Source organism: Protopterus annectens, chromosome 11.part0 (assembly GCF_019279795.1).
Source record: "Protopterus annectens isolate FY-2018-M chromosome 11.part0, PAN1.0, whole genome shotgun sequence".
Taxonomy (NCBI): Eukaryota; Metazoa; Chordata; order Ceratodontiformes; family Protopteridae; genus Protopterus; species Protopterus annectens.
In genome coordinates, this window is record NC_056745.1 from 82,683,189 (window position 1) to 82,710,213 (window position 27,025).

General features: G+C 40.5%; 1 protein-coding gene across 1 annotated transcript in view; it reads right to left on the minus strand.

The window, feature by feature from the left end:
- Positions 1-27,025, minus strand: part of LOC122815180 (guanylyl cyclase inhibitory protein-like) — a 397,270-nt gene that overhangs the window by 255,493 nt on the left and 114,752 nt on the right. The window contains exon 3 of the mRNA XM_044087463.1: positions 18,483-18,632. Coding sequence (XP_043943398.1) covers positions 18,483-18,632 — 150 coding nt within the window. The remainder of the gene's footprint in view (positions 1-18,482; positions 18,633-27,025) is intronic.

The following is a 27,025-nucleotide window of genomic DNA, read 5'->3' on the forward strand; positions in this document are numbered from 1 at the left end:
AGTTTCTTTTCCTTTAGGTGACCTTTGCCTAACATACAAGGCCATGTCAAACCCAGATTTGATGAATATGCTTCACCTCAAAAATCTAGATCCGTCAGAGCCACAAGGGCGGAGACTAAACCTCAACACGCTATTAATAGGAGGTGCTGGAGGGATAGATTCATCACCCAAAGACTAGGCAGAGCACCTCGTGGCCTTGTTCAAGAGAAATCTTGACCAATGGATGGGAGATTGTCACTGCTCAACAGAGGCACAGCAAAATAATGGGTATAGTTCCCCATACTAAAGGGTGGGTGTAGCCACAAAACTATGGGCTAGTTTGTAAAATGCTCGGGCAGATAGATAGATATGAACCCCTATGAACTGAAACACAACACAGATAACTTCTTTTTGTTTATTATCTTTCTTTAGACCTTGTTGTGTTTATATAAAGGCTCAAACTTTTATTTATAATGTATTCACTCAGTTCAAGTTTCTTTTCCTTTATTATCTCTGTAACGGCTGTTTGCCTAGAAACGTGATTATATTAATAGAAAGTGGACTCAGACCAAAAATACATTCTCTTTCGTGCTCAGCTATTATACAGAACTCATCTTACTCATTTCCTTTAAACAGTTTATTGAACAGAATATTAAGATAATATGTATATTAGTCATCATAAATACATTAAAATGTCTTACAGTTTGTAAAAGTAGGCCAAGTCTGCCCCCAAACTCTTTGCTTTCCCCTACTCTGCAGTCTTTATGTTTGCCATCAGGTTTAATGACACCGTGTTCTGGTTCCTCTTATCAATGCCCATCATTTAATGTGGTACAGTACCTGCTACATGTTTCAGAAGAACAAAAATAAGTTATGGCTTCATACCTGAAACCCTGCATGTAATGACACCGAATGGTGTTATTAGTAAAGCCTTCCACAGTTGCACAAACATGTGAATGTGTTTATACTAAAGCCTTCCACAGTTACACAAACACGTGGATATGTTTATAGTAAAGCCTTCCACAGCTACACAAACACGTGGATGTGTTTGTGATGATTGGGGAGAGATGGGCGAAGGCTGCCAGCTTAGTCAAATAGAATTTGATATATAATTCTGGCATTTGTAAATAAATGTAAAATACAGGCACGTATCTTGAGTGTAAAAGAATACTTTGAAATGTAGAACTGCAAAATATGTGACAACATTGCACTCTACTGGCCCAATGAAGCATGTTGTGACCCTTTCGTGTTAGAATTCGGCTCCAGTGCATCTGGATGAAGGTTTCATGTCCATTGTTTTAAGGCTAAAGTTTATGACCAGAATTTACATGTGGAAGGTGCTTTATTGCTCTAGTTTCTGCTAGAGTGTATATGTGAAATGCCTTGTATTGTTGTAAGTTTCTGAGCAGGTGTTAGATTGCTAAATAATGCAGTTTGTGTCCTGAGAACTCAGACCAGGTGTTAAGATGATGCAATATGAATACTGGGAAAACCTAAGTGTCAAAAATGATGTAATTTGGGAAGGCCTTAGAGACAAGTTTGTTAGTAATGTTTAAATACTATTTCTGACAAGAGACTGGAAGCATTTTGATCTTGGATATCTAACTCAGCACTCTGCCTATGCTCACATGTAAGCTTTAGCACTGTGATTTCTTGTAGGAATAGTTAAAGCTAGTAAAGATTAATTAGGTATTTTTCTTTAAAATCAGACTTGTCCGACTGTATTATTTTAAGTTTCTGTGTGATCTCCGAACTCTTAGATATCTCTGTGGTGTAGTAGGTTTGTCTTGTGTTTTAATTATTTATTATTAAATATTTTTAAAACCTTCTACCTGTGGCTGGTTTATGTAGAGATAAATTATGCTTTAGAGTACATTATTATTTATAGAGTTTACTGTCAAAGCCCTTCCAATAAGCCTCAACTGATTAGTCACATTACCATTGGATAATAATATTGCACAGAAATAATTGGGCAGCCTTTTAAGGGCCTTTTAGTATTTGATATTATTAGCTGGGTGGTGGCAGGGATTACTACTGTATGGTCTGGGTAAAGGGGCACAGCTGGAGAATCTGTGTCAGGCTTTCCCAGGAGTGCCTGTAAAGTTGTATAAATACTTATCTCAAAGTGATTGTGTGTTGTGTCAGCTACTTGGCAGGGACACGAAGCACTGGTTGGAGAGAGAGTGTACTGGAGGTTTTAGCTTGCCCAGCTAGGCTGAGACCTGGACCCTATAGCTGTGCCAGTGGGGAGTCTTACTGGGGACCTGGTGAGCAAGGGAGCAACCATTCCCAGACTGACTGTGATCTCTGTGTGTACTTAAGGGAAATTGTACTTTACTGTGTGTATTAGTTATCCTTTTCTCTTTTCTAGGAGACGACCTCTGTGGTGTTAGTGGTGAGGATTGAGGCTCCTTGATTGCTGTGCCAGGGCACGGTTGTCACAAGCGTTTGGCAGTGGTGGGATCTAATTCACATACTAATTGACTTGTAGTGGTGTGGGGTAGAGCAAATTCCTGCAGCTTATGTACAGTGATCTCTAAAAGTGTTTTGTACTATAAGACAGCCACACAGTGTATACTCAGAGTTCAGATCACAATTGTTTTATTTCTTTTGTTAGCTTAGTGTTAGTCAGGGTGAGCAGACAGCATGTCGGCAGAAGAGCATGGAAAGATGACAAGGAGCCAGCTGGTGGAGATGTACCAGACTAGGGGACTGGTGCATGGAAACCTCACTAAAGCAGACTTGATTGCAGCCTTGGTTACAGCTGCATCAGAAAACAACAGCCTGGAGGACAGTCAGACTGACAGTGGAGCTACAATTTCCTTGGAGAGTGGACAGCTCAACCTTTCTGTAGTGGACTTAAAAATCCAGCTAGAGCAAAAGAGACTTGAGTTGGAGGCCAGGCGTATGGAACTAGAAGCAGCCAAGAAAATGAGAAGTCTACAAGCTGAGGAAAATGAATGGCAGAGGAGGCATAAGAGGGAAATGCTGACTCTTCGCCAAAGTCATGGAGGTAATGGGGGAGGGAGTAACTGGACCCCAGAAGCACAAAAGGTCAGTAAATTTCTTCCACAGTTTAAATACGGGGATAATTTTGATAGCTTCATTCATATGTTTGAGTGGGTATGTAAACAGTATGAAGTTGACCAAGGACTCTGGGTACAGATCCTGACTGCCTTATTCCATGGTAAAGCTGTAACTTCTTTAGCAAAAATGCATGACACTGACTGTTTTGATTATACTGCTGTAAAGAGACACTTGTTGAAATGTTTTAAGCTAACACTTGAAATGTATAGGAAAAAAATTTATGAGCATAGATGCAAGGTAGATGAAAATGTATGTCTATATGTTGCTGGACTGAGCACTTATTTTCATAGCTGGGTGAGTGGATGTCAGGTCACCACTTTTGAAGGGCTGACAGACCTTTTGGCAAGGGAACAAGCCCTTCGCACTTTGCTTGAGGACAGGAGGATCTGGTTAGCTGATAGACAATGTGCTACTTCAGAGGAGTTGGGAAAGAAGGGAGACCTATACCTAGCAAACAGGATAGCCCTGCACAGGAAAGGGACCCCAGTACTGCTCATGGGGCTAAAGGAACCCATGATGGGCAGCACAGACTGCCCCAACAGAATCCACCAGTAGCAGGGGAAACCACTAGTCCAGGTATATGTCCAGGACCTAGGGTGAAATGTTTTGAATGCAACCAGTGGGGCCATGTGGTATACATATGTCCACAGAGGCAAGGTGGGAAACCAAAGGTGAGGGAACCAGTAAGTGGGAAAGACAAAATGCCAACAGTAGGTTGTCTTGAGACAATGGGGTATGGAACTACCATCCTGCAGATGTCCTGAGAGGGAAGGATTTGGATGAGGCAGTACTGTGTACTTATGTAGTTACAGGCAGTAAGGCTAGGAGACAAGCATGTGGGTCTGGTAGCCTGGGGGAGACCCAGACAGACTGCATACTTGCAGCCAGGACTGCTGAGGTGGTTACTTCAGGGAGTGAGCTACGCTGTAGCAGTGAGACTGAATGTGAACCACAGCTGCTTGTGGGTACTGATGTTCCCTTGGACAGGGTAACTGCAAAGGTAGAGGTGAGTAGTAGTACCCAGGCTGACAACGAGTCACCACTGTCACAGGGTGCCAGACTTCCTGTGGAAGGGGAGCTGGGAAGGGTTACAAGGAGGGAGTTGAGATAGGCTCAGCTCTCAGACCCTACATTGCAAGACCTGAGGCTGGTAGCTAGGGAAGCACCTGATTCTCAAGGGAGGGGGAAATCTATATACTGGAACAAAGGGTTACTGTACAGAAAGTGGACCCCTGAGGGAGGGTTAGAAGGTGAGAGAGTACAGCAGTTGCTAGTGCCTAGAGCTTACTGTCTGGTGATTCTAGCCATCGCCCATGATACTCCCTTTGCAAGTCATATGGGCATAAAACATACAAAGAGGCATATTATGCAAAACTTCTATTGGCCTGGAATTTCCAGAGATGTAACAGGGTACTGCAGGACCTGTGAGCAGTGCCAAAAGGTAGGCAAGGCAGGAGACAAGGTGAGAGCTCCTTTGATGCCTTTGCCTGTAATTGAGGAGCCATTTCAGAGGGTAGCTATGGCTACTGTGGGTCCTCTGAGTACCCCAAGTTCCACAGGGAAAAAGTATATCTTAGTGATTATAGATTATGCTACACGATACCCTGAGGCAGTGGCTTTGTCCTCCATTGAGGCCGAGAAGGTGGCAAATGCTTTGCTAGAGATTTTCAGCAGGGTAGGTTTCCCAAAGGAAATACTGTCTGACAGAGGTGCCAATTTTATATCAGGCTTGCTGGCTTGTCTGTGGAAGTCCTGTGGGGTGAAGCACATGAAGACCACCCCCTACCATCCCCAGACTAATGGCCTTGTTGAGAGGTTAAACTCTACAATCAAGTCCATGCTACGGGCATTTGCAGATCAGTTTAAGAGGGAGTGGGACAAATATTTGCCCCATCTGTTGTTTGCTTACAGAGAGGTTCCCCAGGAATCCACAGGTTTTTCACCCTTTAAGTTGCTGTATGGACATAGCGTGAGGGGACCTCTAGATTTAATTCAAGATGAGTGGGAAGGTGAGTCTGAGTCTCGCCAGGAGTCTGTTGTGGCATATGTCCTGAACCTCAGGACAAGACTCAGGGAACTCATGGGCCTGGCCCAGCAGAACCTGGCAGAAGCCCAACAACAGAAAAAGGTGTGGTATGACAGGAATGCTCAAGCTAGAGAGTATGCTGTAGGGCAGCAGGTAATGGTTCTCATTCCTGTCAGACACAAGTTACAGGCAGCTTGGGAGGGACCCCACAAGGTGGTAAGAAGGGTAAGTGATGTTAACTACATGGTGGAAGTGCTAGGCAGATGGCAGGGGCACACATTGTACCATGTTAACATGATGAAACCTTACCATGATAGGGAGGCCCTTGTGCTGAGCATTTGCAGTGGATTGCAGGAGGAGTCTGAGAGAGATCTTGTGACTGATCTCTTCAGTGAGGCTCGGGCTGACACCTCAGTGGAAGGAGTAGCAATGTCCTAGCAGCTATATCCTACCCACGTTTGAGAAATCTGAGCAGAGTTGCAGGGGTTTGGGGGCATGTTCACCAGGAAACCAGGGAGCACCCATCTGGTGCAGCACCAGGTGGATAGAGGACCCCAAAGGCCTATCAGGCAGGCCCCTTATAGGGTGCTTGAGAGAGTTAACCAGACTCTGAGGGAGGAGGTAAAGGAGATGTTGGAACTAGGGGTGATTCAAGAGTCCAACAGTCCCCGGGCCTCACCAGTGGTGTTGGTGCCAAAGAAGGATGGCAGGACCAGGTTCTGTGTGGATTACAGGAAATTAAATAGTCACACAGAGGCAGATGCTTACCCCATGCCTAGGACAGATGAGGCCCTAGAGCAGCTGGGTGGAGCTAAGTATCTTACAACCATTGATCTTACCATGGGTTACTGGCAGGTGCCCTTGACTCCCAGTGCTAGAGATAATTCAGCCTTTGTGACTCCTTTTGGCTTGTAAGAGTTCACAGATATGCCCTTTGGGATGAAGAATGTCCCAGCAACTTTCCAGAGGCTGGTAGATCATATCTTAGCAGGAGCAGGAGGGTTTGCCCTTGCTTACATGGATGATATTGCTATCTACAGCCATTCCTGGCAGGAGCACCTTCAGCATGTCACAGAGGTGCTGGGCAGACTACAGAGGGCAGAGTTGACCATTAAGCCGAGCAAATGTCAGGTGGGTATGGCAGAGGTCTCCTACCAAGGGCATAGAGTGGGGAGTGGTAAGATAAGACCAGAACCTGCCAAAGTGGAAGCTATTCAGGATTGGTCTGCACTTGTTACCAAAAAGCAGTTGAGGGCATTCTTAGGGACAGCAGGGTACTACAGAAAGTTTGTTCCCAATTATAGTACCATAGCTGCTCCCCTCACAGACCTGACAAGGAAGAACAGGCCAGATAAGGTAGTGTGGACCCCAGCATGTGAGCAGGCATTATAAAAGCTTAAGGAAGATTTGGGAGGACCCCCTGTGTTAGCCAGTCCAGACTACAGTACAGCAAAGACTTTGTTGTGCAAGTAGATGCTTCAAACTATGGGGTGGTGGCTGTACTTAGCCAGATTTCTTCAGAGGGAGAAGAGCACCCAGTGGTTTATCTCAGTCATAGGCTCCAACCCAGGGAGGAATGCTATGCAGCGGTAGAAAAGGAATGTCTAGCCATAGTGTGGGCACTACAAAAACTTCTGCCTTATCTGTATGGAAGAAAATTCACTGTGATGACAGATCACAACCCTCTAACATGGTTAAACAGAGCCAGTCAGCAAAATGACAAGTTGCTAGGATGGAGTCTGGGGTTGATATGTCAGTGCAGCACCGCAGTGGAAGTAGCAATGCCAATGCAGATGGGCTCTCAAGAAAGGGAATGGGGTGAGGTACACCCAGATAGACCTGACACTCTCAAGCAATGTTTCTCAAGGGACACTTGAAAAACTTGCTTGAGTTCCCTGGGCAGGGGGAAGAGATGTGACGATTGGGGAGAGATGAGCAAAGGTTGCCAGCCTAGTCAAAAAGAATTTGACATATAATTCTGGCATTTGTAAATAAATGTAAAATGCAGGCATGTTTCTTGAGTGTAAAAGAACAGTTTGAAATGTGGAACTGCAAAATATGTGACAACATTTCACTCTACTGGCCCAGTGAAGCATGCTGTGACCCTTTCATGTTAGAATTCGGCTCCAGTCCATATGGATGAAGGTTTCATGCCCATTGTTTTAAGGCTAAAATTTATGACCAGAATTTACATATGGAAGGTGCTTTATTGCTCTAGTTTCTGCTAGAGTGCATATGTGAAATGCCTTGTATTGTTCTAAGTTTCTGAGCAGGTATTAGATTGCTAAATAATGTAGTTTGTGGCCTGAGAACTCAGACCAGGTGTTAAGATGATGCATTATGAATAATGGGAAAGCCTAATTGTCAAAAATCTTATAATTTGGGAGGGCCTTAGAAACATGTTTGTTAGTAATGTTTAAATACTATTTCTGACAAGAGACTGGAAGCATTTTGATCTTGGATATCTAACTTTGCACTCTGCCCATGCTCACGTGTAAGTTCATAGGTTCATAGATTCATACTAGGCTATCTGCCCTAGGGCATTTATAAGCCTAGCCAGAGTGTGTTTGGCTTTCGCCACCCATTTTAAATTAATTTTGCTATGCCCTTTTTCGAGGTTAGTATACTGTGCCTCTGTCTAACAGTGACACAGAAGTGATACCCAGGGTAAACCTATGATCTCCCATCCACTCATCAAGATTCCTCTTGAAGAGAGTCAATGAGGGACTCTGCCTAACCTGGACTGGGATTTTATTCCAGAGTGAAGGAGCCTCTGGGTTATGAATCTGTCCCTCCAGCATGTCCTATTTATTTCAGTGCTGAGGTTCAAGTCTCTCGGCGTAGCTTGATGGGATTTGGATTTTCTGAGGTGCAGCAGGTCCAGTAGTTCGGGTTGGACATGGCTTTATACATCAGGCACAGATCGCCTCTGAGCAGGTGGTATGCCACTGAGTAGAGCTGGAGTTTCTTTAACCGGGCAGCATATGGCATCTATTTGAGCCCTTTGATCCTCTTGGTGAGGTACTTTTGGGGTCTTTCCAGTTGCTGCAGGTGTCTGGTAAGGTACATCCCAAAGGGGGCATTGTACTCAATTATGGGCCTGATGAGGGATGAGTAAAGAGGCACAATGACCTCCTCTGATCTAGATGTGAATCCCTTCATGATTAGGTGGGCTATATAAAATGTTTTTCTAACCACTTTGGCCACGTGGTTGTCAAATGAGAGATTACTATCAACTTGGATCCCCAGGTCCCTAATTACTTTTTCTGTACTTAATGGATTACCACCTATGTGGTAATTCGTGGGCACTTTGTTTTTGCCAAAGGGGATGACTATACACTTTCTGGCGTTTAGCTTGAGGCCATGGCTCTGGCACCAGTTGTCTGTTTCTATGAGTTAGCACTGTGATTTCTTGTAGGAATAGTTAAAGCTAGTAAAGATTAATTAGGTATTTTTCTTTGAAATCAGACCTGTCCTACTGTATTATTTTAAGTTGCTGTGTGATCTCTGAACTCTTAGATATATCTGTGGTGTAGTAGTTTTGTCTTGTGTTTTAATTATTTATTATTAAATATTTTTAAAACCTTCTACCTGTGGCTGGTTTATGCAGAGATAAATTATGCTTTAGCGTACATTATATATTTATAGAGTTTACTGTCTATACCCTTCCAATAAGCCTAGACTGAATAGTCACATTACCATTGGATAATAATGTTGAACAGTAATAATTGGACACCCTTTTAAGGGCCTTTTAGTAGCTGATATTATTAGCTGGGTGGTGGCAGGGATCACTACCCTATGGTCTGGGTAATGGGGCACAGCTGGAGAATCTGTGTCAGCCTTTCCCAGGAGTGTCTGTGAAGTTGTATAAATACTTATCTCAAAGTGTGTGTGTGTTGTGTCAGCTACTTGGCAAGGACACGAAGCACTGCTTAGACAGAGAGGGTACTGGAGGTTTTAGCTTGCCCAGCTAGGCTGAGACCTGGACCCTATAGCTGTGCCAATGGGGAGTCTTATTGGGGACCTGGTGAGCAAGGGAGCAACCAGCCCCAGACTGACTGATCTCTGTGTGCACGTAAGGGAAATTGTACTTTACTGTGTGTATTAGTTATCCTTTCCTCTCTTCTAGGAGATGACCTCTTGGTGTTAGTGATGAGGATTGAGGCTCCTTGATTGCTGGGCCAGGACACAGTCATCACAGTGTTTATAATAAAGCCTTCCACAGTTACCCAAACACGTGGATGTGTTTATAGTAAAGCCTTCAACAGTTACACAGACATGTGCATGTGTTTATTGTAAAGCCTACCACAGTTACACAAACACGTGGATGTGTTTATATCCTCTGCTGTCCTGCTTCATTGAAGAGCCTATGACTATAATCCATCATTTATTTCCCCACTCTTAAGCACGTCGCATGCCAGATAATAAAGCAGCCTAGAGAGCCGTATTTCAGGCCTAGGTTTTCCTGCTACACTCTGGAGCATAGCAGTTTTCGGCTACCTGTGAGAAATAGGGCACCTAGACTACCTGTGTCACAATTGATAGAACATAGACAACCAGGTTATTTATACCCTAAAAAGTGCTATGCCTTTTAGCAGTGATCAGCCCTACAAAGTACACCATGCCACTCCAAAACTATGAAATACCACTGAATAATAATGTGCTACCAATCCATGTCAAGAAAAGCAGCTTATAACTTCTCTGCATAAGGACAGAGCTACAAATCCCACTAGTCCATGTTTTATTTAGCACCATCACATGAATGAACCTTTTGGACTACAAAAATAAGCAAGTCTGTTCCTGGTGAGTCACTCCCAAAGAGTCGGTAAGATATTCCTAAGGTACTCACATATGAAAGAGAATACAGCACAGTGTAATACAACTTTCTGTATCCTAACTAGAAGAAAAACAAAGCACAAGCTTCCACTGGTGTGTCACCAGCCTTTAACAGAAAGCAAAACATCATCCACTCAAGATGTACTAATGAATAACATTACTCTAACTATCCATTACTGGGTAATACAGTTCTTTAACTAGTTATGTGTAGTAAATTTAAAAAGTATTGATCACTTTCAGAAGTATCTTTGTTTTATAATCAGTTTCATTTTCTATCATACTCCTCATATGGAAGCTGTAAGACATTTTGCAAAAAAATGAACATTTCACTGCATTGCTTGATTTTTCATTTTCATTATTTACTCATTTTTCCTCTATCACCAAACCTACAGAATGATGTAATCTTAATTATACAATGACTGGCAATAAATATGCAAAAACCCAGCCAGCCCAACCAGCATGCCCATTGTAAATTTGAAACTACTAATGTAAAAAGGTTCAGTCGCCCAGACTTTTTCCGTTAGCATATCTCTTTTTTTTCAGAGATAGCAACGGAGAAAGGAAGATCTCCGTTGCTTTTTTTAAAGATATCTTGCTGTTATATGAGTTGAAGAACTCGTATAACATAGTGAGATATCTTACAAAAATGCAACAGAGATCTTCCTTTCTACTGAGAAAGGAAGATCTCCGTTGCTTTTTTTTTTTTTTAAGATATTTTGCTGTGTTATATGAGTTCAACTCCTATAACATAGCGAGGCATCTTTGAAAAAAAAAAGCAATGGAGATATTCCTTTCTCTGTTGCTACTTCTACACAGCACTGATGTACTGCGTAAGTGTGGGAACATGCCTCTTACGAATGCGCAGTACATCAGAACTGCCCCAGGATACCGGACAGCTGTGGAAGGGCAGCACAGAGGCATTACACAATGCCATTATTTAAGAAAAGTATTTTTTTCTTAAATAATGTCATTTTATAATAGCAATAACCCACTTCTGGGTGTGGGTAATGCTGGATTTACTCACGCTTGTCTTTGTTTGGTCACTCGGGCTTTGACGTTATGACCAAACCACACCCACCATGGGTAAATCCAGCAATACCCACACCCAGGCATGGGTTACTGCTTAATTATTTGATAATGCTTTACATACTCCTGCAAAGCATTATGATAAGCAAAATTTAACTTACCTCTTTAGAGGAGACACTTCTTATTTACATTATGGTTTTACTAATATGCCTCCACATATTTTAATTTTCAATGTCAGGAGTTCATATATGTGTGAAATAATTTTGGTGCAGTGTTGTAATCTCACTCTCTACATGGTGTGATCCATTTGTACTCTTTGAATCAGGATTCAGTAATTGTTATTTTAGTACTGTTATTTGTTATCTAAGCTTCTAGTGATAACCATTTATTGTTAATACTGCTGATGGTCAATATAAACTATTTAAAATGATTTTATCCCAGAATGCTAAAACGTTTGGATCAAGGCTGAAGGGGGTGAGGCTACAGGGAGTGATGTTTCTCTCTTGTACTGGTCCTAAAGTATGAAGAATGTGATAGATGGAGGTTGGAAGTAGCATGAAAAGAAAAGTGATGTTTATCAGTAGAAGTCAGAACATATAAAGGGAATGATGTATGGGGCGAGTGGAAGTGATGTGAGAGCATGAAGTAATACATATCAGTGAGAGTAGTCTGAAGGTATAAAATAAATGATGTATGGGGCGGGTGGAAGTGATGTGAGAGCATGAAGTAATACATATCAGTGAGAGTAGTCTGAAGGTATAAAGGAAATGATGTATGGGGTGGATGGAAGTGATGTGAGAGCATGAAGTAATACATAGTGAGAGCAGTCTGAAGGTATAAAGGAAATGATGTATGAGGTGGGTGGAAGTGATGTGAGAGCATGAAATAATACATATCAGTGAAAGTAGTCTGAAGGTATAGAGGAAATGATGTATGAGGTGGGTGGAAGTGATGTGAGAGCATGAAGTAATACATATCAGTGAGAGTAATCTGAAGGTATAAAATAAATGATGTATGAGGTGGGTGGAAGTGATGTGAGAGCATAAAGTAATACATATCAGTGATAGTAGCCTGAACGTATAAAATAAATGATGTATGGGGCAGGTGGAAGTGGTGTGAGAGCATGAAGTAATATATATCAGTGAGAGTTGTCTGAAGGTATAAAGGGAATGATGTATGGGGTGGGTGAAAGTGATGTGAGAGCATGAAGTAATACATATCAGTGAGAGTAGTCTGAAGGTATAAAATAAATGATGTATGGGGCGGGTGGAAGTGATGTGAGAGCATGAAGTAATACATATCAGTGAGAGTAGTCTGAAGGTATAAAATAAATGATGTATGGGTGGGTGGAAGTGATGTGAGAGCATGAAGTAATACATATCAGTGAGAGTAGTCTGAAGGTATAAAAGAAATGATGTATGAGGTGGGTGGAAGTGATGTGAGAGCATGAAGTAAAACATATCAGTGAGAGTAGTCTGAAGGTATAAAGGAAATGATGTATGGAGCATGTGGAAATTATGTGAGAGTATGAAGTAATACATATCAGTGAGAGTAGTCTGAAGGTATAAAAGAAATTATGCATGGGGCAGGTGGAAGTGATGTGAGAGCCTGAAGTAATACATATCAGTGAGAGTAGTCTGAAGCTATAAAGGAAATGATGTATGGGGCTGGTGAAAGTGATTTGAGAGTATGAAGTAATACATATCAGTGAGAGTAGTCTGAATGTATAAAAGAAATTATGTATGGGGCGGGTGGAAGTGATGTGAGAGCATGAAGTAATACATATCAGTGAGAGTAGTCTGAAGGTATAAAGGAAATGAAGTATGGGGTGGGTGGAAGTGATGTAAGAGTATGAAGTAGTACAAATTAGTGAGAGTAGTCTGAAGGTTCATAGGTTCATAGATTAGTACTTGGCTAACTGCCCTTGCGTGCCATTTTAAGCCTTGCCAATTATCCCTTGTGAGACTCAAACTCTGCACCTTGTGTTTGCAAGGCAAACACCTTAACCATTAGGCCACCCACCCAACTAACTAAGGTATAAAGGAAACGATGTATGGGGTGGGTGGAAGTCATGTGAGAGCATGAATTTATACATATCAGTGAGAGTAGTCTGAAGGTATAAAAGAAATGATGTATGGGGTGGGTAGAAGTGATGTGAGAGCATGAAGTAATACATATCAGTAAGCGTAGTCTGAAGGTATAAAGGAAATGATGTATGGGGCAGGTGGAAGTGATGTAATAGCATGACGTAATACATATCAGTGAGAGTAGTCTGAAGGTATAAAAGAAATGATGTACGGGGTGGGTGGAAGTGATGTGAGAGCATGAGGTAATACATATCAGTGAGAGTAGTCTGAAGGTATAAAGGAAATGATATATGGGGCAGGTGGAAGTAATGTGAGAGCATGAAGTAATACATAGTGAGAGTAGCCTGAAGGTATAAAGGAAATGATGTATGGGGCAGATGTAAGTGATGTGAGAGCATGAAGTAATACATATTAGTGAGAGTAGTCTGAAGGTATAAAGGAAATGATGTATGGAGTGGGTGGAAGTGATGTGAGAGCATGAAGTAATACAAATCAGTGAGAGTAGTCTGAAGGTATAAAGGAAATGATGTAGGGGGTGGGTGGAAGTGATGTGAGGAGCATGAAGTAATACATATCAGTGAGAGTAGTCTGAAGGTATAAAGGTAATGATGTATGGGGCAGGTGGAAGTGATGTGAGAGCATGAAGTAATACAAATCAGTGAGAGTAGTCTGAAGGTATAAAGGAAATGATGTATGGGGTGGGTGGAAGTGATGTGAGGAGCATGAAGTAATACATATCAGTGAGAGTAGTCTGAAGGTATAAAGGTAATGATGTATGGGGCAGGTGGAAGTGATGTGAGAGCATGAAGTAATACATATCAGTGAGAGTAGTCTGAAGGTATAAAGGAAATGTATGGAGTGGGTGGAAGTGATGTGAGAGCATGAAGTGATACATATCAGTGGGAGTAGTCTGAAGGTATAAAGGAAATGATGTATGAGGTGGGTGGAAGTGATGTGAGAGCATGAAGTAATACATATCAGTGAGAGTAGTCTGAAGGTATAAAGGAAATGATGTATGGGGCAGGTGGAAGTGATGTGAGAGCATGAAGTAATACATATCAGTGAGAGTAGTCTGAAGGTATAAAGGTAATGATGCATGGGGTGGGTGGAAGTGATGTGAGAACATGAACTAATACATATCAGTGAGAGTAGTCTGAAGGTATAAAGGAAATTATGTATGGGGCGGATGGAAGTGATGTGAGAGCATGAAGTAATACATAGTGAGAGTAGTCTGAAGGTATAAAGAAAATGATGTATGGGGCAGATGGAAGTGATGTGAGAGCATGACGTGATACATATTAGTGAGAGTAGTCTGAAGGTATAAAAGAAATTATGCATGGGGCAGGTGGAAGTAATGTGAGAGCATGAAGTAATACATATCAGTGACAGTAGTTTGAACGTATAAAGGAAATAATGTATGGGGCAGGTGGAAGTGATGTGAGAGCATGAAGTAATACATATCAGTGAGAGTAGTCTGAAGGTATAAAGGAAATGATGTATGGGGAGGGTGGAAGTGATGTGAGAGCATGAAGTAATACATATCAGTGAGAGTAGTCTGAAGGTGCAAAGGAACTGATGTATGGGTTGGGTGGAAGTGATGTGAGAGCATGAAGTAATACATATCAGTGAGAGTAGTCTGAAGGTATAAAGGAAATGAAGTATGGGGTGGGTGGAAGTGATGTGAGAGCATGAACTAATACATATCAGTGAAAGTAGTCTGAAGGTATAATGGAAATGATGACGGTTGTGAAAAAGGTAGGGGAATGAAGCTAGTCTAGCCTGGACCTGCCTGCATCATCAAGGTTCCCGTACAGATAGAGCTGTTCTTGCTTGAAGCAAGAAGTCAGTGAGGGAAGAATTTGAGGACCATGTGCAGACAATGGCAGTGCTGGATTATGGGCCTCAAGAAAATTGTAGGAAGGCATAATTAGTAAGTGTGACAATAGGATTTCTAACTAAACTTAGAAGAGAAGTAGCAGGCCCTGTTTTAGACATGAGGGCCTGGAGTCAGTTCCTTTGCTAATCTGTCTGTAATGCATGGTAGTGTGTTTCTTGAGTAATAACAGACTTACACTGGGGATGACATGAACTTTTGTGCCCTCATTTTTATGTTGTGAATGCATGAATGGCACACCTGCTGTTTATCTTGCATTCTTTATCACATCTATTATACAAATGGCACTGCAAATTGTCATAGTTTCAGGGACTTGCATCTCATCTCGTACATGAAAACTCACTTTGCAGGCAGGCTAAATACCTACAGTATCAGTACTGACATACAGGTTACAGACAGCTTTGTTTGGAGTTGGTTGATTCACTGTGACCTCAGCACATTTTGGAATGGGCAATAAGATTTATTATCACAAAATGTTTCAGAATTTCATCACCTGCTTCTAGTTTAGCAGGACCCCATTACATTTAATATGTTGGTGTTGCAAGTAATATGTAGAGTTTACTTTGTCCACACTATGATGTCATACTTAAATTATGTAATTCAGAATAAAGATTAGTTTCCTGAATGGCAGAGGCTCTTCTGCTATGTTAACCCAATTCATTCAGAATCTGGCCACTGACTAGGACACAAAGTTAATCTCTGGAAGCACATACACAGGGCTATGAAATGAACATGGGTATGAAGTAACATGCCAGACCGAGCAGTTATTCTATGGCCAAATCCATATTGTAGGACTGTCTCCACTCAATGTATCAAAACCACGTTCTACAACAGCATACTGTCAATCCAAAACTGTAAAATAAACACTGCAAGGGTAAAGCTAACCTTTTTAATGTCTTAAAATCAGAAGTCTTAGCGCTTTTGTTCACCACCATTGAACTTCATCAGAAACTGGTTAAAAATAAATTAAGTCCCCTTATATTGCCTTTTGAAAATTGCGCTAAAATTTTAAAGTGACATACATCAAATAAACATACACAAACCTATCACTTTAAAACACAAACCATTCAGTAATCTGAAAATACAACAATTAATTGAAATATATCTTATTTAAAGTAAAACTTAAAAGGTTGTACGTTTATTTGATGTAGTTTATTTTTAACCAGTTTCTGATGAAGTTCAATGGTGGTGAGCGAAAGCGCTAAGACTTCTGGTTTTAAGATATTAAAAGGTTTGGATTTACTCTTAGAGTATTTATTTTGCAGTTCCACTCAATGTATGCTAACTGGAGTTATGGATTAAATATTTTGCTGTCTGCACTGCAAACATTAAAGCTTTGCTTAAATTTTGGGAAGGAAATGAAGATAAGCCACTAAATCTAACTCATATAGTGGGGCTGTTATAGTGTTACAATAAAAAGTACTGCTGCTTTACACAAGATACAAGTCCTATCTTGTGTCCTGTATGTATACTCATCTATTGGGGCTGTTATAGTGTTACAATAAAAAGTACTGCTGCTTTACACAAGATACAAGTCCTATCTTGTGTCACTGTATGTATACTCATCTAGTGGGGCTGTTATAGTGTTACAATAAAAAGTACTGCTGCTTTACACAAGATACAAGTCCTATCTTGTGTCACTGTATGTATACTCATCTATTGGGGCTGTTATAGTGTTACAATAAAAAGTACTGCTGATTTACACAAGATACAAGTCCTATCTTGTGTCACTGTATGTATACTCATCTAGTGGGGCTGTTATAGTGTTACAATAAAAAGTACTGCTGCTTTACACAAGATACAAGTCCTATCTTGTGTCCTGTATGTATACTCATCTATTGGGGCTGTTATAGTGTTACAATAAAAAGTACTGCTGATTTACACAAGATACAAGTCCTATCTTGTGTCACTGTATGTATACTCATCTAGTGGGGCTGTTATAGTGTTACAATAAAAAGTACTGCTGCTTTACACAAGATACAAGTCCTATCTTGTGTCCTGTATGTATACTCATCTAGTGGGGCTGTTATAGTGTTACAATAAAAAGTACTGCTGCTTTACACAAGATACAAGTCCTATCTTGTGTCATTGTATGTATACTCATCTATTGGGGCTGTTATAGTGTTACAATAAAAAGTACTGCTGCTTTACACAAGATACAAGTCCTATCTTGTGTCACTGTATGTATACTCATCTAGTGGGGCTGTTATAGTGTTACAATAAAAAGTACTGCTGCTTTACACAAGATACAAGTCCTATCTTGTGTCACTGTATGTGTACTCATCTATTGGGGCTGTTATAGTGTTACAATAAAAAGTACTGCTGCTTTACACAAGATACAAGTCCTATCTTGTGTCACTGTATGTATACTCATCTATTGGGGCTGTTATAGTGTTACAATAAAAAAGTACTGCTGCTTTACACAAGATACAAGTCCTATCTTGTGTCACTGTATGTATACTCATCTATTGGGGCTGTTATAGTGTTACAATAAAAAGTACTGCTGCTTTACACAAGATACAAGTCCTATCTTGTGTCACTGTATGTATACTCATCTATTGGGGCTGTTATAGTGTTACAATAAAAAGTACTGCTGATTTACACAAGATACAAGTCCTATCTTGTGTCATTGTATGTATACTCATCTATTGGGGCTGTTATAGTGTTACAATAAAAAGTACTGCTGCTTTACACAAGATACAAGTCCTATCTTGTGTCATTGTATGTATACTCATCTATTGGGGCTGTTATAGTGTTACAATAAAAAGTACTGCTGATTTACACAAGATACAAGTCCTATCTTGTGTCCTGTATGTATACTCATCTATTGGGGCTGTTATAGTGTTACAATAAAAAGTACTGCTGATTTACACAAGATACAAGTCCTATCTTGTGTCATTGTATGTATACTCATCTATTGGGGCTGTTATAGTGTTACAATAAAAAGTACTGCTGATTTACACAAGATACAAGTCCTATCTTGTGTCCTGTATGTATACTCATCTATTGGGGTGTTATAGTGTTACAATAAAAAGTACTGCTGCTTTACACAAGATACAAGTCCTATCTTGTGTCACTGTATGTATATCAACACAGTTGTTCAGGATAACCTTGTTTATCTATCACAGAGATGATTTATTTTGTATCTCTTTCTCCTGCCTTTTACTCAGCAAAGCCATGTACTTTTAATTTATACATGCTAGGCAGCCATCAACATGTTATTAATTTCAAATACACATACAGCTGTCAATAGTGTAACCTGCTAATACTGATAGCCGGCACATTTGTCCATTCCTTCACACCAGCAGCCACTTTGGAATGCGTTTTCTGTGATACATCTGACCTTTCTAATTCTGCAGCCCATGGCCATGTCCTTCTACTATGACTTAAGTGTCATCATCTACTTTGTTTTCAATGGTTTGGAAGAAACTTTCTGGTGGTGTCACCTGTATCTTCAGACTAGAGATAACCTCTCTACATCCTCTTCTTCTTTTTGTCATCTGTTCTTTTATTTGTCTTTGTTTTAAAAAGGTGAGATGATACCTACCTTCAGAATTTCTAACATTTCAAAGTGAGTGATTAAACCGTCTTTGTCTTTGTCATAGAGATTAAATGACCATCTGAGCTTCTCTTCTGGTGTTCCTTGTACCAGCATGCTGATGGCAGTCACATATTCCCCGAAATCTACAATCCCATCCTGTAAAACATAACCAGATTAAAAACAAATATTTTCTTATAAGATGATGATATATTTTTTAAGAATGTAAATGCTTATGTTTTGCTACCAGTACTGCAGTGACATAGTACCACAATGCCTTTATATTTCTTTTAGGAACAAAACAAGTTACCTTAAAACCATTTTTTACCTTTACAGAGGTAAAAAAAAAGACTGAAATGGAAGAGCACTGCTGAATGCTTTTAATCCGTATGTGATAATGGTTCCAAAATGCTCACTACATGCAATGGGATCGGTTGCTTACTGCAGCATGACTGTGTTTTTCTGATTTATTATTTCTTTATGATGCTTTCTACTTCACAGTTCATAGCATTTAATCCTTTATTTATGACATCAGTAAACTCTGCTCAAAAACAACCATGATAACAGAATGAAAGATGAAAGGGAAGAACAACACACCCCATTATAGTTCCTTCTCATGCAGGAATTACATAGACACTCAGTGGTAAATTGCTAACCCCAGTATAGGCTGGACATAGACCCATGCTTTGTCTTGAAAATATCTTACGGACAGGCAAACATAAATATCATTGTATGTCCTATCCCAGCTAAAGAAGAGATAAAAAGGCTTGTTGACTCAGTCTGTTTGCATAGTTTCTTTGTTTGTATTGCTGCCGGGCTAATCTACTTTAGCTGGTTTACAGTGGAAATCCAGAAAAGGCAGTAATATAAATAACCCACAGATAAAAATAATGCATGCAGTGCACAATAACAGAACATTTTAGAATAATAATAAAGTAAAATTCAGTATGATTACCATGGTGAAACAATGCAAGTATAATACCTTATTGTCATTTGCAATTAAAGCCATAAAATAAACATATAGTAACCTGAACAGGTAACATGTCTAAAAGATAAATCTATCATAGTATGATATAAAGCCTTGCAAAATAACAATATTTATTAAAAGAGGTTCAGGAAGTGCCCCAGTGAAAATATGCCCTAGGTTCTAATTATGTGCATTCAAATGTAATAGACATATATATAGATAGTGTAAACATATAAATTTGCCTTTATTTTGGTTATAACTCAAAAGGTAGGCTATAGATTTGGTAGAAGATTTTGTGACTATAAGAAATAATGCACAAATGAGTGAATGCTCATTTGTGTGAACCATATATGGTTGAATTTAGTTTATATAGTGTAGGTATGCAGAACAGTGCAAGAAAATTAATGTCTGAATGGAAGCATGATGGTTGTAAAGAGGTGCAAGATTTTGTTTTAGTAAATGGTGTGAGTATGCAAGTGTTCTCAGGTTAGAGTAAGGGTCAGGTGAGGGGATAGAGTCAGTGTTGTGTATTTTTGTGTTGTGCATTCTGTGTCCTTTTCTTTTGTGTAGTGCTATTGTTAGAGAAAAGATGTTTAGTAATACAATGTGTAGGGTTAGGATTAGGGGCAGGGATAAGTGTAGGGTTACAATTAGGGTTAGCATGCATGAGTAAGATGGTGCAAGATGGCTACTTACTTTATTTTTGATATCCTGTGTACTCCCTGCCTGCAGTCCACGTTATTCTGGTAACTTAAGTTCTGATCACGCAACACGTCTCTAACTGCTTTACACTTGAGCTTCCAAAATGAGCAGATTGCCATGACCCAGTTCTCTAACTGTATTCCTTCCAGACTTTCTGCATTTTTATTAGTGGCATTTGTTTTGATGTTGTTTTGTTACAGTTCATAGGTAGTTACAAGGCATTCAGTCCACGAGACAATTGAGAGGCCTAGCCCAAATTTCCACCTGCCCCAGAGTGTTTTCTAGTTATATGACCTGTTTGGACCATACAGCAGGCAAGCAGACGCTGAGGGAATCAAACCTTAGACCATAAGAAGCAACTCTCCAACAGCTAAAAGCCACAATCCTCCATGCTAACTGCCAGACAAATTTTATATTTGGGATTTTCCAAGTGGTCCAGGCAAAAATGTATGGAAGGTTATTAACTCTGAACCTTCATAAATGCATTTAACAAAAAAACTGGCCATAAGTTTGAAACAGCAATTGTAAACCTTTGACCCTTCATGTGTGTTTGTGTGGGAAGAGCTGGAAGGCAATTTTCTCACGTCATCTGAGCTGTTCTAATTGTTGCTGTTAAACAGTATGCTCCTGCGGGCAAGTAAGAACTTTCCAGGAGGTTATTGCTAACATGTTGATGGATTGTTGGGGCAACAACTTCAGCAGGAGGCCAAGCAGTGAGCGTTCTTCCTCCTTTCAGCCTCATACCTTCCTGGGGTCCTAAACTTTTCAAACTTCGCATTGATTAATTTTCTTATCTAGAGTCCTGATTGGCGCTTTATAGTCTTTGATGATGAGCTTCATTTGGGCTTTATAGTTAAATTTTAATGATCAGATGAAGTACTGATGATTTCAAAGAACAGTGATCACACAGAATCTCTCTTCTTCTTCTGTGTTTTTTTCATTTTTTCTCTGGGATAAGGTATGCAGATAAGGTATGCACTTACCTGTTTTGTGCCTCCAGTCCCAACATGAATTACCACTGATTTTTCATCTTTACTGCATATTTGCTATTATCACATTTCCATGCAAACTGCGTAACCTCATACTTGCCTTCACTAATGTATCATTTAGTTCCATGGATTTTAAAAGACTGCAGCCATGTATATTAAGCCATTTCAGTCAAACTGGTTAGAAGTTAATTGAATTCACTACTCTAATCAGCCAAATCATAATTCAGGAGATATGCAGCAGGCAGGATTATCAAAGAAGAATTTCACACCAATATTCAAACCTGTCTTGCCTCTTAGCTAATTATGTCCAGGGCCACCTTACAATCTGCTGAAAGATGGTGGCTAAAAAAGTTGCATCTTTTATTCAGGCAATCCCATCCATGGGGAGGACTAGAGTCCATATCCACTTCTCCCTCCTTCTGTTCCTACTTTGGCAGCTTGCATTCCACCACATAAAAGTGATAACCTAGAACCTAATAAGCATAACTTCTCCAATTGTTTCTTTGCTACTAGCTATTTCTCTTTGGGGTGGATTAAACGGGTCTATATTATCATATCGTATGCTCAGAAGAGCGAACGACAGATAATCGACCCCATGTAAGTGAAAGCTTACAACGTCAAAACTTCAGAAAAGCGATTATTTTCTGATGGAAAACAATTGCTGTTCCGAAAAAAAAAACAGTACAACATTACTTAATGTGGGGGGCTTTGCCCCCCACACCTCCTGACGTGGGGGGCTGTGCCTCCCACACACACCCTACTTAAATATACCATCTTCGACATCGCACTATAGTGCCGAAAAGGTAAAGTAGTGAAAGTGGCCAAACAAATTATTTCCCAGGGAAAGAATTTGCTGAAAAGCCACTTTGCTATTTTGCCTTTTTGCACTTTACTGTTCGACAAAGATGCATTCGACAACCTGCATCTGCGACGGCGTAATAGGGAACCAATTAAACAAGGGTCCAGTTAACTGTCCCACTTCAAGTTCCTTTTTGATTTTTGACATATGTTTGGGTATTCTCTGACTTTAATTTCTTCAGTTCCCCCACCTCCCCTAAACTCTTAGCCAGAAATCCAAAAACCCTTCTTTCAAAATGGCTAACACAACTTTATTAGGATATTTGTCTAACCACTATATTATTATTGTTATTTTTTTTTTTTTATTATCATCAGGAAAGAGCCATCTGGGGCCTTGAAAACCCACAAAGGGCCTGTACCCCACTGTATAACATACCTTCATGCAAATCCCATATTTCTCACTCACCATGCAGGAATGTCTATATCTACAATTGACATGTGCGCACTAACACCGGTTATGTGCAAAACATCTGCCCTCACTGATCATGCACTGAGCTTCTTGCCCACTACGCCCAACTCATCTTAGGATCTGCTGATGAGTCTCACAGTATTGTTTTATAATACTCAGACCTTTAATTCAGTGAATGTTCCCATGTTTCTCCTGCCCCCGTTCAGTCCCCTTTGAATGTACATACTTTTGTAGCAAAAGTTTGGGAAGGGAATTGGCATTGTATGCTGCTGAAGACTTAAGAATGAAGCAGTCTTTCTGTGTCATTTTGGCGCTCGACTGCTGAGGGACTCTGGTCATGTAAATGGAAATTATTATTGTGCACAGCAGTAAAATGCAAAGGATATTTTGGGCAACTCTTGCCTTCTGAAATTATCTTTAAAAGATGCAAAGTCATCTTCCCAATGATATGGACTGTGTGGTGCTCTCAAGTTCCCTTGTGGGTATTCTTTACTTATGGTTAAAATACTTATGATCACATCAAAGTGGGAGGTTTGTATAATGGTTAAGGTGTTTACCTTACAGGCACAAGGTGCAAGGTTTGATTCTTACATGACGTAATTGGCTAGGCCTAAAATGGTCCACAAGGGGAGTTAGTCTAGTATTAATGTATGAACCTATGAACTCCCGACACCCTCTCCCATGTCTGTCTAATTGGAAGCTGCCAGCCTAATAGTTAGTTTTTTCACCTTCTGTAACTAGGCGGCCTTCACTGGCTAAACAAAAATCATCAGCCATCATTGATGGTAGAGCAGTGGATGACTCCTCCCCTTGGCTTAACACATTACACTGTGGAATCTCAAGCCATCATGATGGTATAGCAGTGGATGGCTCCTTCCCTTGGCTTAACACATTACACTGTGGAATCTCACGCCATCATGATGGTAGAGCAGTGGATGGCTCCTCCCCTTGGCTTAACACATTACACTGTGGAATCTCACGCCATCATGATGGTAGAGCAGTGGATGGCTCCTCCTCTTGGCTTAACACATTACACTGTGGAATCTCACGTCATCATGATGGTAGAGCAGTGGATGGTTCCTCCCCTTGGCCTAACACATTACACTGTGGAATCTCACGCCATCATGATGGTAGAGTAGTGGATGGCTCCTCCCCTTGGCTTAACACATTACACTCTGGAGTCTCACTCCATCATGATGGCAGAGCAGTGGATGGCTTTGGCTTAACACATTACACTGTGGAATCTCATGCCATCATGATGGTAGAGCAGTGGATGGCTCCTCCCCTTGGCTTAACATATTACACTGTGGAATCTGACGCCATCAAAATTGTAGAGCAGTGGATGGCTCCTCCCTTGGCTTAACACATTACACTCTGGAATCTCACTCTTAGTGTTAATGACCCCCCCCCCCATCTGTGGCATGTTCACTCTCGCAATCCTGCCTTTTGCCAAAGTTGCCATCAAGACTGCCCTCAGGTCAGTCATGGCCCTGCTTGGTGTAGCCACCTACTCCCATATTGACCAGTCACAGCTGTTTCCCCATTGCCTGCTGCTTACTGCTGTGCGAACTCTGTTTCTTCCCTTTCATTCTGTTTTCTTTCTTGCTTCCCATTCCTTCCTCAGTCAGTTATTATCCTTATTTACCTTCTCTCCAGACTTCTTTTTTTTTCATTCTTTTAAGTTTTGCATGTTGGAATTTCTAAATACTCACCAGACATTGTGCCTGTACTTGTAAAACCTCATGCACATCTTCTACTTCCTTACCTTCTTCTATTTCACAATCTCAGTACCTCTTATGTGACACAGCCAACTGACTGACTCAGATCACTCATCAAACTCACTAAACTAGGTATAAATCCCTATGTCACAAGATGGGTTGTCAACTGGCTCACGGACAGAACCCACACTGTGAAAGTAGTGGACTCCAAATCTGACTCAAACCAGTGACAAGTGGAGTACCACAGGGTTCAGTCCTGGGACCTCTCCTGTTTGGTATCTAGTTCTCTGAAGTACAGGCTAACACAGAAGGTCTTTGGCTAACAAAGTTCGCAGATGACTGCAAACAAGGACCCATAATCAAAACTCCTAATGATGTGGACATCCTACAAAAAGGGCCTTAGTGAGACAGATGCTTGGTGTCAAAGCCATGGCCTCAAGCTCAATTCCCAAAAGTGCACCACATAGGTAGTAGTCTACATAACACTGAAAGTGTGATGAGACCTTGAGACACAGGTGGACAGTAGTCTCTCCTTTGATAATCACATTGCCACAGTAGTCAGGAAATCCTTCTATGTGGCACACCTCATCACAAAAGGTTTCTCATCCAGGAAAAAAGAGGTCATTGTTCCCCTCTACTCATCACTCATTAGACCCATTACAGAGTACAACACCCCTTTTGATATGTACCTCACAAGACATCTACAACAACTGGAAAGGTCACAGAAATACCTCACAAAGAGGATTACCGGCCTCAAACAGATGCCCTACGCAGACTGTCTCAAAAAACTCCAGCTTTACTCTGTCGTATATTGCCTACTCAGAGGAAATCTCTGCCTAACATACAAAGCTATGTCAAACCCAGAGCTGTTGGACATGCTCCACGTAAAGAAATCCCAATCCCTCTGAGCTACACACTCTAGGGACCTAAACTTTGTCACCACAATAAACAGAACATGCTGGAGGGATTGATTCCTGTCCCCAGAGACTTCCCATACTCTGGAACAAACGACCTAGCTATATCAAACAAAGCTCCTCATTAACACTCTTCAAGAAAAATCTTGATGATTGGATGGGAGATAGGAAATTCACCCCGGGGATCACTTCTGTGGCTCTGCTTGACAGGGGCACAGAAAAATAATTTTCTTGGTTGGCAAAAGCCAGGGTACTGTTTGGCTAGGCTTATATAGGCCCTAGGGCCAATAGCCTGGTACCTACCTATGAACCTATGAACCTATAAATGTTCATCTTCTTTGTGTCCAGCTACTAACCTTGTTCCTGATCCTCCTTTTGAGTACTTCCTAAAAGACCACCTTAAGCCACTGCTGGTCTCTTTCCTTGCACATCACCTACATCAAGTTTTGCAACTGCATTTGTATATCCATCCAAGACATTTGACATTTGACAGTACAGAAAAATTCCCAGTTGGGCCAAGTTCCTATGCAGGTCAATTGTGACCCACTGAAAAATAAACTTGTTAGCATCATCAGCTTCAAAGCCCCCAGACTGTTCCTACACTTTAAATCTGTGCATATCAAGCAATAATATAACCCTTCCTGTCTCCCCTCAGCTTTTGATTACTCTCAAATGCCTCCAGCTGTTACAAATGAAAAACTATGCCCCTAGAAAATATTGTCACACCTATGTAACCCCCATGCAGTCTATTCCTTTCTCCCTCCCTGAATAATTTCCCTTACCTTTACATTGTATACTATCCTTGTTGCCTCAAATGTAATATTATTGTCCTCACATACTGCCCCAGGTTTAACTCTTTTACTATTCTGTGCCATCTGCATTGTAACAGTATTACTCTGCCAGGCTAGCCATACTGTATCAGCTTAATAATACTGTAGCCCCCCAGCCCATTTTACTCAAGGAGAGGAGCCATCCACTGCTCTACCATCACACCACACTCACACTGTCCCTGACCTTAAACCCTAACCCTAAACATTGCATTACTAAAAACACATTCCCTTACAAATGACAAAAAACTCAGAACATATACATCAAACATACAAAACAGTAAATCTTTCCCCTTACCTAATTCTTACACAAACTCTAACCCATGAACACATTTACATGTAAACTGACTTAAATATATATTTTCAACTTCCCACCACTGATCTTCCAAAAATATTCAAAGCGATAGTTGAATTCTCCGAAATCTCTAACTATAAATTAAATGCAAATAAATCCCATCTATTTCCCTTGAATCTTATAGGCCATAAGGAATATTACTTTCCCGAGAGTGAGATCAAGATTAACTACCAGATAAAATACCTAGGAATACTACTTACTCCCGACTTTAGGGAAATCATAAAGAATAACTTACTATGCACATGGACTAACATTGAAAGTGATATTAATAGATGGAAGAATGTCTCTACTTTCAAAAGCTAGTGTCGTCAAGATGAATCTATTACCAAGAATACTCTTTCAATTAAATGCCACATTCTTAAATATTCCCCAAAAATTCTTTCTTGATATAGAAAAAGCTATATCACGAATCTTATGGTATCCCAAATCTACTAGAATTAAATATGGTAAACTTGGACTTACCAAGGATAAGGGGGGATTGGGTTTGCCGGACTTCAAACTTTATTATAGTATAATTACTGCTTACAGGCTAATACAGATAATATACCATGACCCATACATTAATACCTGGATACCTCAGTGGACCAAAATCTGGTTTGAACAACTTAAATCCCTTGGATATAACACCATACCTCTTCCCTTTTCAAACCTAAATCGAAAAGCTTTATTCACAAAGAACTTACACCCACTAATTAAGTATATGATCCTAACTACTTAAAAGTTAATCAAATCAATACAACTATTCAATGCTCTTGCCTTTATACAACCGCTCCACCTAAATCCTAACCTACTAATAAATAATAAACCCCTAAA